General features: G+C 43.5%; 1 protein-coding gene across 1 annotated transcript in view; it reads right to left on the minus strand.

The window, feature by feature from the left end:
• Window positions 1-14,976, minus strand: part of DOCK3 (dedicator of cytokinesis 3) — a 590,333-nt gene that overhangs the window by 13,988 nt on the left and 561,369 nt on the right. The window contains exons 51-52 of the mRNA XM_025213329.1: window positions 10,560-10,678; window positions 8,708-8,795 (exon numbers count right to left, since the gene is read on the minus strand). Coding sequence (XP_025069114.1) covers window positions 8,708-8,795; window positions 10,560-10,678 — 207 coding nt within the window. The remainder of the gene's footprint in view (window positions 1-8,707; window positions 8,796-10,559; window positions 10,679-14,976) is intronic.

Genomic DNA, 14,976 nt, shown 5'->3' on the forward strand with positions numbered 1-14,976 from the left:
GACAGAAGAATAAAGTGAGGCAGGAATTATAAGTTGTAGCCCTGTCACTTCTACAAGTCTTAGTGAGCTGGGTTCAGATTGACACACTGAGTCAGGATATTTAACAGGTGAAAGCACTGCAGCAATCATCAAACTTTCTCAAATACCACATATGCCCTTAAAATAAGACAGGGTCCTTGTTTCTGGAAGAAAAAATGATTTTTTCTGGAGTCATGGCCAACTGTGTAAAACAAGCCAAGTTCTTCTGGAAACAAAGTGTCCAGATGTGGCATCCCAGCAGGCAATCTGGGTAAGGCAGCAGAAACTTCCTCGTTTGGCAAGACAGGAAGAAGACTAGGCTCCAGACCCTTGCAGGGGCAGTAGCAAGACTTTTTTACTGTAAATATTTTTTTATATAAGTTCCTGTAAATAATAAAGTGCTGTTCCCACACCACAAGCCTCGTCAAGGTACTACAAAGTGCATGTAGCAGTTTACCTGCCCTGACCCAGCTGAACTGCTGCTTCAGGCACAAGTTCCTTAGTGGCTGTGAGAGGGTTAACACTGGACTCTACCCCATCTGCTTGCTGGGCTGGAGAGAAACAGCAGCCATTTTGGCAGCCATTAGAGCACAACATCTCAAAGAAAAACCAACTTCCCTGCTTAAGACCTGCACCCCAGTTGTATAGGGTTGTTTTTTTGGGGGGGAAAGGCATGTGTGGTATATGAGTAAAAATGGTATGCAGCTCAACCAATGCAAACCACTATGTGAGTACAAACATAGACTGAGCATAGGCATTTTTATCATTGTGTTGCTATATAATCCAGGATGTTGCCAACCATGACAGTGCAATAATTTGGTAACACAAAATGTGCCACCAATGTCACAAATAGCAATAATGTTGCCATTTGATTTCCAGTATGAAGATAACACATATGGCAACCGTACACACGATGGACCACTGTTCCAATACGTGCACTCGATTAATTGAGTCTGCTGAAACGTGCTAATTAGCATGCTCCAGCAGCCTCTGCATCACATGTATTCAGCATCCCCGCATTTCAGAATGGTGGTAGGGGCACTTTAACTAAAGCTTGTTGAACGAGATTCAGTTAAAGCACCCCTGCAGCCATTTTGAAGTGCAGGATGCTGAATATATGTGATGCTGCGGGCGTTTTAATTAGAGCGTCTCCCAAAGCCACTTTAATTAAAGTGCCGCACCCTACTCCCCCTCCACCCCACAGCATATGTATTGTAGAATCATAGAAATTAAGGGCTGGAAGGGACTGTGAAAGATCATCAAGTCCAACCCGCATTGCTCTGGGCAGGAGTACTGCTGAAATCAATTTATTCCAGCAAGGTGTCTGTCCAGTCTCCTCTTGAAGACTTCTAGCACTGGGGACTGCACCACCTCCTTGGGAAGTCTATTCCAGATTCTGGTCACCCTTACTGTAAAGAAGTTCTTTCTTACATCCAACCTGAAACCATCCTTTAACAGTTTATAGCCATTGCTCCTTGTCCTCCCCTGGGGCGTCCTAGTGAACAGTTTTTCTCTCAGCTCCCGATATTCACCCCTTACATACTTACAGACAGCCACCAAGTCTCCACTCAGTCTTCTCTTCCCCAGACGGAACTGTCCCAGATCCCTTAGTCTTTCCTCATAACGTTTGTCCTCCAGGCCCTTAATCTTTCTTGTGGCCCTTCTCTGGACCCTTTCAAGACTTTCCACATCTTTTTTTGAAGTGCAGTGCCTAGAACTGGACACAGTACTCCAGCTGGGGTCTTACCAGTGTGGAGTAGGGAGGAAGATCACTTCCTTATTCCTGCTCGCAATGCATTGGCTAATGCATCCCAGTATACTATTAGCTCTGTTGACTACAGCATCGCACTGGTGGCTCATGGTCACCTGTGTATAAATGTGCATAAGTACTATATATCATTGCATTTCCTTTCCTTTCCTGGAGGTATTTTGGGAATCTTAGAGAGAATAACAGATAGCAGGGATCTGAAAAACAGCATGGAAATCTAGCAAACTAACCTATTACATCATCTGGCCCTTATTCCCTTTCTGTACCTAGAAGTACTGGTACATAAGCCTAGTGTCGGATGGGTTGGAACCTTGCTTCCGCTTGTGGGAATAAACATGTAATCCAGCAGTGCTTCAGGGGGAGAGGTATCCTGAAAGCTCCTATTGCCCTGTAGTGGCCAAACCAATCTGCTGGACCAGTGTGCATTTTATGGTCAAATTCAGCAACAAGATAGCGACATTTGACTAGTTTTTGCCTTTGGCAGTTGCTATCACTCAGCTATCAACAAGAATTAGTGCAGTGGGCTTCTGACTGTGAAAGAGAAGAGCTTGGACAAGTTCAAAGAGCACCAACATTAACAAAAAAAAGAGTCAGATAATAGTATTCTGACTTATAGACAGTATGAGGGTTCAAAGGTTGCACAATTCCTGCCATTGCATTTATCTAATCACAACTTGGATCAAGAACAAGGGTTCTCAGAACATTATCTCTGTCCCTGCTTCCAAAGATGATTATAACATTTCTCCTACCTTTTATTGATTATTTTATTATCTCTTTGCTCCAGATCTATTTTTCATCTAAACTAAGATCCTGGGCAATCTCTTTGACATGTTCTTACGGATGTCCATCTACTAGCTCAGGCTCAGCATGGTTAAGACAAAGCTCTCAACTTCCTCCAAAAGCTCTCCTACCTCAATCACTGGGTACAACACTATCATAATACCTTTTACTATGGCCTGCAACCTGGACACTGGTTTTGACTTCAACTTCTTTATAGGTCCTCACAACCAAGTGAAGTCTAAATCTGCATAATCTCTCTCAGGCAAACAATACATGTTTTACTATGGGCAAATATAAGGCCACAGAACTAGGAACAAAGAATGGAGTTCATACTTACAGAATGGATGACTATTCTGCAAAAGTGAATTTGAATAGGACTGGGGGGTCTTGGTGCATAAGCAAATGAATATACACACCTAGTGAAATGCTGTGATTAAAAAGTCTAAAAAGATCTTTAGATATACAGATAGGAAAATATACCATGAGAGTAGAAAGTTTACAACTTTGGTATTTGACACTACAGTCAGGGCTGCTGACTGTGGAAACTATTGAAGTATTTTCCTCCTCTCCACTACTGGGAAGATCCTTGCTCAAATTCTGCTGAATTGACTGCTCCCTCTTGCCAAGGAAATCCTTTCCAAGTCTCAGTGTGTCTTCATGCCATCAAGAGGCACCATGGACATGATTTCTGTGGCCTGGAAGATCCAGGAAAAATGCTGAGAACAACATCATGCTTTAGGATTGTTAGTTGTAGCTGTGTTGATCTAAGCACATGGGCAGACAAGGTTCTTTGAGTAGATGTGATATCTTTTATTAGACTAACTAAATAGTTGAAAAAAATGTTCTTTGCAAGCTTTCAGGCACAAACACTCTTCTTTAGGCATAGGGAAGTCTGCTGGTGTTTTGTGTGCTCTTCTGGGTAGAATAGAAACCAATATGCAAAATGCAGGTCTGTGAAAATGCAAATGTGTGGCAGTGAGGATCAGAGAGAATGGGAGACAATAGGTGTGAGACAGGTGGGGAGGTGAGGAGGAATGTTGAACCCATGAGAAAATGTAGCTGGGAAAATGCAGACAGGTTACCTGGGGTTATCAGTTGGCAGGTGGATTATAATGTGCCATAAATTCAGTGGCTCTTTAGGGTTACCATATGCCCAGGTTTTCCCAGACATGTCCTCTTTTTTGGACCCCTGTCCTCGTGTCCAGGTGGGTTTTTAAAATGCAAGCAAATGTCCAGGTTTTTGCTTTGCCTCCACTTTTCCTGGGCATGAGCACATTGGATGCTTGGGGCTGGGAGCGGTGGGAAAGGGTGGGTTGTCAGGGGTCACATGCTCTATGCACAGGCCCCAGCAAGCTGCTCCCAGGCAAGAGTGCATGTGTGAGCATGTCTGCAAGCTGTGTGAGCAGCAAGCCTGGGGGGGCAGGGGGCTGTGGGTCGCAAGTCAGCAGCACTGGCAGCACTGGGGGCAGCAGAGCTGCAGGTTAGGAGTTAGGGGCACAACAGTGCTGGGGGGCAGGGGGCTCTGGGTTGGAAGTGAGGGGCACTGGTATGGCTGGGGGGGGGGGGGGGTGGGGGGGGGGGGGCGGGGGGCAGAGGTGGGCACAGGCATATCACAGCCCCCCTCCCGCCCCCCCCTTTGTTCTCTTTTTTGATCCTGGAAATATGGTAACCCTAATAAATGCCTTGATGGAAAATACGAAGGAGAAACCAAACAACAATTGTGTACCAGAATGAATGCACACCAAAAATCTATCAAAGACAAAAATACACAAATATCTGTGGGGGCACACTTCTCAAAAGGCAACCACTCTCTCTTCAATCTCTCAGTTCAAATCCTCAAAGGGAATCTTTCGCAGATGAGCCTACAAAGGTGATAAATTTCCCTGGGCAGCCAAACCTTGATAAGATCTTTCACAGAGCCTTCCAGTTAACGGAGTTGAAGGTCTTTGGTCAAATTGATAAAGGTCATACAGTTCCTGGTGTTGTTGTCAAGGTTCTTTGGGTAGATGTGATATCTTTTATTAGACCAACTAAATAGTTGGAAAATTGTTCTTTGCAAGCTTTGCAAATAACTGCCTCCATTCTATATAATGGCTCTGCTGTGGAGTCCTTTGCCATTTGAACTGGTATCAAGCAGGGCTGCGTGACTGTACCAATTCTGTTTTCCATCTTTCTTGCGGTCATCAAGATGTTCATCGATGATGGTCTGCCACACGGCATTGGTATTGAGTACAGCATGGACAGGAATCTTTATATCTGTACCGCCTCCATGCCAAAACCAAAGTTACATCAGTCTTAATTGTGGAACTTCTTTATGCTGATGATTGTTGCACATACTGAGGAGGACCTACAAATAGCCCTTATCTGCTTTTCTCAAGCATACCAGTGCTGGGGAAAAACAAAGGTGCTTCATGAGCCTGCTCCAGCCCAGTCAAGTCCCCTGGCAAATATCCTAATTGACAGACAGGAGCCGGAGAACTTGACACTTTGCACACCTCAGCAGCCATCTCTCAAAGGCGGCCAGCATTGATGAAGAGATCCAGTATAGGATCCAACGTGCCAGCTGTGCCTTCGGAAGACTGTATCATTATGTGTTCAATGATCATGACATCAGCACTTGAACAAAACTCCTATTATAAAAGGCTGTGGTAATCCCAACTCTTCTCTATGGCTGTGAAGCTTGGGTGACCAACAGAGATCACCTGAAAAGGCTAGAATGCCTTCACCAGTGCTACATCCCAAAGATCCTTGGCATAAAGTGGGAGGCTCATTGCAGAAATGCCAGTGTCCTCATCGACACTAACACCAACAGTATTGAAGCATTGATTATTCAACATCAGCTGTGCTGGATAGGACATTGTGTGCACATCTCTGATATATGTTTACCAAAACAACTGCTATACTCCCAACTTGGCCAAGGACAAAGGACATGCAGGGGCCAGAGGAAATGCTTCAAGGACATCCTCAAGGTGAACTGACATTAGAAATTGGGAAAAACTAGCCTAGGGCAGGTTACATGGCAATGCTTTGTGAGAGAAGTGGCATCTTACTTTGAGGAAAACTGTCTCATCCTGGAGACAGAAAAATGACAGAAATGAACGGAAAGGAAACAAGACAGAAATCTGTGGTCTGGCCCTCCCTTTAATCACCACCTGCGGTGTCTGCCAGAGAGTCTGTGGCTCTAGAATTGGCCTTCTTAGTCATCAAGGAACTCATCTTTACTTGACCAGTGGGAATGGTCATCCTCGACCATGAGGGATTGTTGACAGTGACGATTTGACAGTGGTGTGGCTGCTACTGGAATACTGGAAAACACCAGTTCTGATGTTTACAATTCAAGAAGGATGTTGAAAAAATGAAGGTTTGGAGAGGAGACATTAAAATGAATAAAGAACTGGAAAAAGATGCCTTGTACTGAAAGATTCCGTGAGCTCAATGTATTTAGTTTAACAAACAGAAAGTTGAAAGGTCCCTGGCTCACAGTCTTAAGTACCTAAGAAGGAACAGAAATTTGGTAACGGGGCTTTTAGTTTAGGAGGAAGTAGAATAACAAAAGCCAATGTTTGGAAGGAAGCTGATCCTCAGCAAATTGAGATAAGTAGAGCACATTTTTTTTTTACTTGTAGTTGTAATTAGTTACTGGAACAATTTATTGAGGCATGTGGTAGATTCTGTATCACTGGAAACATGAGTGACTGGTGCCTCTTGAGTCGGGGGGCACATGCCCCCCCCGACACCAGTCAGTGACCAGGTGGGGGGGCCTCTGGTGGCCAATCCCACTGATGGGTGGGGGCGGGGGGGGGGTCACTGGAGGCTGATTGCGTGGACCGGGAGGGTAATGCACATTGGGAAAAATAACCTCAGTTATATGGATGAAATGCTGGACTTTGAATTAGCTGTTATGACTCAGGAAAGAAACCTTGGAGTCACTGTAAATAGCTTGCTAAAAACATCAGTTCAATGCACAGCAGTGACCAAAAGAATAAATGTTAAGGGGAATTGGAAGCCAAATGGAAAACATCACCAGGCCACTATATAAATCCATAGTCTGTCCACATGTTGAATACTGTGTGCAGTTTTGGTCTTCTCATCTCAAAAAGGATGTAGTGGAATTAGAAAAGGTACAGAAAAGGGCAACAAAATTGATCAGTAGCTACTGTACCAGGAGAGATTAAAAAAGCTAGGAATGTTCAGTTTCAAAAGGAGAAAGCTGAGGGGATGATGTAAGAGAGGTCTGTAAAATTATGCTGTCTGTGGATAAAGTGAACGGGGAACTGTTATTCACCAAGTCCAGAATACTGGACCCAGGGCACTGTCTGAAATTAACAGGAGACAGGTTTAAAACAAACAAGAGGAAGTACTTTTTAGGTGACACATACTTAACTTGTGAAACTCCTCAACACAGGAGATTTTAGAGGCAGTCAGCGTTGTTAGGTTAAAAAAGGGACTAGACAAATTAATCAAGGATAGGTACATTAATACCTATTTATCACAACAGTCAGGGATGTATCCTCTGACACCCATAAACTAATGGTGCTCGACACCAGGGAGATATGACATGGGATGGATCACTATAGACGTGCTCTACTCATATATTCCCCCTTCACAGCATCTATTACTGCCACTGTGGAGACAGGATACTGGACTAGATGGACCACTGGTCTAAGCCAGTATGGCGCTTCTTATGTTCTTATGCTTCTTCTAGAAGACACCTCTGCTTCAGGGGCGTCAAACTTCTGAGCAGCCAGAGACTGTGTGCCACTGGTTGCAAGCCCCAGGGCACACACCGCATGGGATGCAGGCCATGCAAACCCCTGAAACCCCCTGCCATGTAGGGGCACAAGCCTCCTCCTCCATGTGCTGCCACATGGGTAGCATGAGCTCCCCCTTACTGTGACTGCTGCATGAACGGTGTGAGCTCCCCTCACCACTGTGTGGGCAGTAGACTCAGCAGGCCCCTCCAGCTATGCTGTCCTGTCCCAGAGACCATGGCTCTAGCACAATCACAGGCTAGTTGTAGTTCAATCCTTGCCAGGTGAGAGCCCACAGGCAGCATGCTAACCTTTGTGGGTCAGACGTGGCCAGCCCTACTCTAGTTAAATCACAGCTATTGAAGCAGGCATTAATTCACAAAAGTCCTATGGCCTGTGTTATGTAGGATAGACAATGCTCTCTTAGATAGGCCCCCTTCTATAAATCCACACAACTAACACTAATACAAGCTCTCAATTTCATGTCTTGATTATGACAACCTCTCTTTTTGTGCCCTCAGCAAATGGGATTTTGCTCCACTCACGGTCATTCAGAATGCAACTGCAGAGAGCACCTGCTGACCATAGCATCCCTCCTATTTTTATCCCTCCACTGGCTCCCCCTTTTCTGTTACATCAAGCACACAGCCACGTATCTTCACATTCATAACCCTTCACATCTATTTCCAGCCTTAGCCATCTTCTATTATTATTGACAAGTTGATTCCTGCCTCTGGTTGACTCATGACTGCAGTCAGCACAAACCACTAGGTAAACTTTCAAAAAAAGCAGCCTCATGTTTTCTTCCATGCTTCCCTCAGCTTTGGGACGAGTTCTCTGTAAACATCATAAAGCCACATCATTTGTCTTTTTTGCCAGCAAGGCTTCATGTCCCGTACCTTTAAAGAACCCAAACCATTTGACTGAACAGTGTCCATCTCCGATAGTATTGATCAAATCTCAAAAAGTACCTCTCAGGATGGATATATGGATATATTAGTATTTTGAAAACATTTAGAAGAATAAAAGCTCTATGTACAGGATAAGTATTGTTGTTATTATTGCTGGTCTAAATCCTGTAGCCTTTATTTAGGCAACGTTCCCAATGAACTAAATGGGAGTTTTCTGAGTAAGGATTGCAGAGTTCAGTTAGTATTAATAAAAATAAAAGGTAAAAAGCTTTTTTAGTAGAGGTTCTTGTTATCTCTGCATACGTAAGTATTAGCTGAGATGCCTTTATATTGGCAGAAGCTTTCAGTTTAGCAAAGCTGTCATCATAAGAATGCGAGAGAATGCGCTCTTGTCAACAGAGGGGAAAACCCATTAATGTGTTAGTATGACAGGGAGAAAATTACCACAGGAATCAAGCATACATCTAGGAAAAAAATACCTTTCTCAGCCACAGATAGATTGGGATCACTGCATGGTTTGCATGGTCCGATCACTTGCTGGATCAAGGCGCGCTGGAAATTTGGAGGCTAAAGGAGAAAGGAGACAGCACAGAAAATTGGAAACAATTACATATCTGTCAGTGTGGAACTCTGTGACCGTTTTTGTCCATTTTGCTTTAACTAAAGGAAGGGACTGCAATAAAAAAGGCATTCAGATGGCATTTGGAAGTCTCTGATGAGTTTCCACATGGATGCCAGTAGGCAAAAGGCAAATTGGAAACTTTTAAGAGACACTGTATTTCTGGAAACCATTTCAGTTGCATTGTATTTGCGCATCAGGAAATTTCAACCCTGAAAGCCTTGTAAGGGCTAGGTCTTGTTACTTGAGGAACCATTTCCTATCCTCCGTGACTCTGTGGTGATTCCACAGAAGCCAAGGTCAGCTAATACTATGAAGTACTTCACCCCTAAGTTTAATGAGGAATGGTTGGGCTGGTATAAGGGAGAAATTTTCAGCTACAGAATTTGCTTCCACCTTCATAGTTTCAACTTCATAGTTCTTTTGACCTTCAAATCCTGCTGCAAGACTGTAGTCTCAGGCCTTTCTGGATGATTTCCATCAAAAATTGCAGTATACTTGAATGTAGTTTAAGTCTCCTTTTGCTCTGAAGAGTTGTGTGTTTGGAATCACAATGTGAAATATTTTTGGAGCATTCAGACTTATCTATAATTTACCACTTGTAATTGTATTTTATCATGTTAGTACAGAGCACCTAGAGCATAAGATGGACACAATTTTAGAACTGTAAACAAATGAACAAAGAAGTAAGGTCACGTGACAGCCTGTGACAAGATCAGTGTCTGTGGGGCAGGTTGGGTACAAGAAAGCTCATCCCCATAATGAGGGCCCACAACTGTAACGTGCATGGAAATCAACATCCTCATCATCATCCTCGTACCAAAAAATTATGATTCTGAAATAAAGAGGCATTAGCATGGAAATCTCTATGCAAGCTTAGAAATACTGTATTTACTTGAATACAAGATGAGGTTTTTTCCTCCATTCAGCATGGGGGGAAAATACCCCTCATCTTGGGTTCCAATATAAGTTTGGAAGGTGTGAAGGGGGGAAACAGGCACTGTGGCTGCAGCTGCAGCTACAACTCTGACTCCAACCCAGAGCCCAGATTCAGGGTTGGAGAGACAACCACTGTTCACCCCTTCAACTTGTCTCTCACAATCTCTGCTCCACTCCCACCTCTACTCCCTGCCCTTGCTGCCTGTCAGGCCTTTACTGCCTGTCCCCTGCCCCTCTGTTGTCCCTTACCCCACTGCAGTGGTAGGGAGGCAGAATTTAAGATGGTCTTGCAAAATTAGATTCTATACATGGAAAATTATAACAAATGTATACATTTTATTGGGGGGGTTGTCTTCAATTCAAAGTTGCCTTGGATTCAGGTAAATACAATAAGCCAGGGATTGTCAACCAGGGGTACATGTACCCCTGGGGGTGCTTGAGATGGCCCTAAGGGGTATGTGCAGGTGAGGGAGGCACATCCCATGCTGCTGCCGCCCGCCTGGCCAGATGCAGGGGAAGCTTGCATGCAGTGGCTGCTCACCACCCACCTCTCCCGTTCAGCGGCCAAAGGTACATTGCTCCACGTCCGGCCACCCGGGGGGGGAGGGACAGTGATGTGAAAAGGTTGAAAACCCCTACAATAAGCCATCTGTGCATGCAGTAGAAGGTAAAGAGGGACAAAGTGGAATGACTAACAAATGACAACAACAAATCTGTATGCTATTTACAAATGCCACACTGATTGTATTTGGCAAGAATAATGAGTCTGATACCTGTCCATTTTCCATGATTGCTGCAGGATACATGGCACTGCTTGGTCGGTCCCGGTGAGTTGGCAGCAGCATCATCAGCTCCCGAGTGTGGCGGTACTTATCTGGTAGAGAGGGAGAGCCTGTAAACAAGTGAGAAGAATCACGTACACATGACAAACCACAGACAGGTGTCAGCGTGACCCAGTGATCTAGTCCTCATTTTTGTCAACAATTTGAATGATCAACTTACAGGATTCCAGGAAGACATTGTGCTGAGCCCACTTAGCAGTTGACTGTTTGTTGGGTGCATAGCACAAGAATCCAATAATAATCAGCTGATTTTACAAATAGGATATGGATACATTGTTAGGTTTAGGATGTACAACCCAGCAAGTCACTAGTGGGTCACTGCAAGCCTTTTCCCCTTAACATAAATGTGCATCTGTCTGTGTGGAACCATCAGTGCTTGTGATTTAATGTTCTCAATGGTCCATTACCCCAAAAGATATATAGATGCTATAAAATTATGCATTTTATTTCTAGATGAGCCCATAAGGGAAGAGAGCCAGGAACACTACACAGTTGTGCAGAAATCCATCTCAAACCTCACACAGAGCAAGGATTGCAATTCTTGTGGTTGGACTCCTATGGCTTAGTTAGAATCAATCAGATAAAAAGGGAATTTTCCATGAATTTTGGTGGCACTTTGTTAATCAGTATGCTTTCAGGTGATATATAACACGCAGTCAGTATGCTGCTATTGCAAATATGGCAATAGGGTATACAACATATGGAATATAGTATGAAGGTATTTGTTAATGTGGACCTATAGCTCTTACTATCTGGATAGTTGCTACAAGATGCTGAGTTATAAGGCAGTCTGCCAGCTTCCTGTTAGGTATATACTGGAGTACAGCATTTGTTTTACCAGCATATATGTATAGTTGGCATTAGACATCAAGCTCTGCAAGGAGAGTATCCCACACCAATGGGCTTGCTGATGTGTAACAGCTGACAATGGACTTTTTACAAGAAAGATTCACATTAGTGGGTGATCGGTACTATAGATATATGCACCCCTGTTGGATGCATAATGCTATGCAGAAACTGGTATTTTGAAGCTGTCAAAGTGAGCTTTAATTTACACTGGTTATTTTTTGGTGCCACAAACACGCACTTAACGGATAGCAGCACACAGCGCATTGCACAGCCATGCCTGCTTTTAGGGAAGACATGCCACCTTTTGCAAACTTTCCACAACCACACACACATTACCTGAACAGCACTCCCACATATGAGCAAAGGCATAGTTTCTGGTTAATGCAGCTTTTACACAAAGAAAAGCAGAACATGCACCTTTTTTGGACTGTTATTCAGCACATTGTGGAGGGAACAATGTGTCCAGCAAAATGCAGGATAAGGTCCTACACTTGCAACAACTTCATCAGGGGGTGTAGAGACCAGATAAATCTATACCCCACTGCATGAATAACTGCAAAACATTTGCAACCTAGTCCTGCTCACATTTTCGCCACAGACATGAAACATAAATATGTTTGGACAACATTTGTATACTTTATACACAACATTATCTGTGAAAACACAGCGCTAACACTTTATGCTGAGTCTCTTTTACTCACATACACATCACAGATAGTCCTATTTCTGCATGACAAATATAAAAAGGCTGAGGGGTGCCAAGAACTGCATTACAGCACAAACCACATTGCAATTTTTCCCCCTGCTATTTATCATATAGTCCTCATTTTTTCTGGTCCTAGGAGCAAACCACAGCATACAGCAGCAGTCAGTTTAGAAGAAATCATGATTTGCACAAGATTTTGTATTACATGATCTGCAAAATTCCACACAAGCTGCTTATGGTGCATTGTAAAATTAGTAAAACCAGCCCCTGTCTGTTTCCTCAATTTGGGATAATAAATAATTGTGGTTATGCATATCCTTCTAAGCATTCAATTTGCAGGCAAAATCAGGTACTGGGGCTCCAAATTATGGCTGGAAAAAAATTTGGTGAGTTTGAAGCCCTATTAATAATCAGGTCTGTTGTGGAACACAGTCTCTGAAGATTTTTTGGAGTGGCAAGTAAGAATTTAGAAACAAACCTGCATGTTCAAGAGCTACAAGACTTACCACAGAGCTGTCATTCTAATTGTCCTGCAATGCCATAGCCCTACAAGACCCTATGGTGTGCAAAATCGGTCTACTACAATTTTTGGTTTGTAACTCTGAACACACAATTAACTAAAAAAAAAAAACTTGTGCAAAGGCCGGGGAGAACTTTTCATTACAGTGCAACATTTTTAACAAGATAACAGACTGACAATGAAAATACTGGCTTTATGGAAGTCATCTTCAGTTACTTACAGGGACTCTGTGAACTGTTAAGTCCATCTTTATTTTTCATTTTTGTTGGTGTTAGGAAATAATTTGCTTCTAACCCAAAACATGAACTTTTAGTTCCTAAGAGAAATTTTATTTACTTTAGTGCCAAGTACGTAGGCTCTTAGGGAAACGTTGAGTAAGAAACAGACATGATTTCTAGGCCTGAGGAAAGAGTTGTCTTGAGGACATTTTAAGAATGATTTCATAGGTCCCACAGATGGGGCTCAATATGAGTTGCTTTCAGACAGTATTGTATGCTCCATACACAGGTATAAAAATACTCCTTTTTAAACATCCAGTATCTTCTTACAGAATTCCCTGTTACAATAGAATGATGCTCCATCTAAGTGATTTAAAAGGGAGTGACTGCAAATACAGAAACTCCCATTGACTCTGCCTATGACACAGTGCTGCTGTTTTGCTAGGAGGTGACTGGTGACTTCAGGCATGCTGCTTTCCAAATGGCAAGCAGTGCTGCACCAGAGGCTAGGTTAGGGGTTGATTAGGTGAGCCAAAACCAGAGGACACCTATACATGTGCCTGATGCCTGCTCTAACATGTGCCTATTAGCACACGTTGGAGCAGATTTGATTAATCTGCTAATTAGCACACTCCAGAAGCCTCAGCATCATGTGCATTCAGCATCCCAGTGCCTCAAAATGGCAGTGGGGGTGCTTTAATTAAAGCTTGTCAAATGAGCTTTAGTTAAAGCGCCCCCACCATACTTAGAGCCACTCAAATTAAATTCCCCACCTCCCCACCCCAGAGCACATGTAAAGTTGGCCAGAGAGAGGAGCATAGTCATTAGTCTGCAAAATGGAGTCATTTATAAAGTCTTTTCTTGTCAATCATGCAAAATACGGGAGCTTTTACTGTATCTTGATTATAGTCTTAATAGTATTTAACTCCCCAAATCCTGGCTCTAGTTTTCGGACATTAGAAATTCACTGTAATGTCTGTTGTGTAATGTTTGATCTGTCATTCTTAATATACTAGCCAATTGCCTGTCAAGAATGACCGGGGGGTGGGGGCTGGGATGGATGCCCCATGCTGCTACTGTTCTGCCTCTTGCAGGGAGCGGGGTGGGGAAGCTGAGGCCAGAGCTGCTGACCTCAGCTCCGCCACCCTCTGTCCGGTCCTTGGCGCGGCTTTGGAATCATGGTGGCGTTCCCCCATGCCTGATTGGCTGTTTCCATCAGTCAATCAGAGCGCAAATAAAGTGTTATGGACAGATAGACAGACAGATTTAGGCTTTTATAATATCAGAATTTTCTTGATTTTCTTCCCCCCAATGAAATGCTAAGTAACCGATGATATATTTTCCTGCTGCTCAATTTAGTTGACTTATTGCTAACCTACAAATAACATTTTTTCTTTAATGAATGGGCCACATTTAGGAATTGGCAGATCCATCCCACCATCGCTACTGATGGGGAGAATTCAAAGTTTAAAAAGATTCTACAAGCAAAAGTTACATCAGTGGTCTCTTATGGCCTTGGCCCCTGTTCAGTTTGTGCCATTCCAAATCCATTTGTGATGTCCCAAAGAGTGAACAGACACATGTTCAAATAATTTGTGATGTCACAAGTGCTAGTGAAAAGTCACAAGAGTTGTGCCCTTTCAGTCGAGATTTATCTCAGGAGAGCAGTATTTTTAACAGGAACATCAAAAGTGTCTGCTCCCTAGCGATATCAGTCCTTCAGCATCCCAGAATGTACTGATCCCTTCCACCCTGACCCTCCTCTGTTTTCCAACTCACTTAATGTAAAAAAACCTGGGAGAAAGGCATCCCCAGAAACTTTCCAAAGAAAAAAATGTGGTGCAGGCAGTGCTCAGGGGGGTGCAGCTTGCTGGCTGGGAACAACTGAGCAGGGTGGGGGTTGGAGAGATGCATGGATTTTCAATGTACTGCTTTGGAGGCAAGAATTAACTCTGAATCGTCCCAACCATGATGACCTGAGCTGTCAACTGGCCCACTGGCTCTTCCCAAATTGCACACACAGGCTAAGATTTGACTTGGGGTACCTAGGGAAAG

The sequence above is a fragment of the Alligator sinensis genome, unplaced genomic scaffold (genome assembly GCF_000455745.1).
Source record: "Alligator sinensis unplaced genomic scaffold, ASM45574v1 scaffold630_1, whole genome shotgun sequence".
NCBI lineage: Eukaryota > Metazoa > Chordata > Crocodylia > Alligatoridae > Alligator > Alligator sinensis.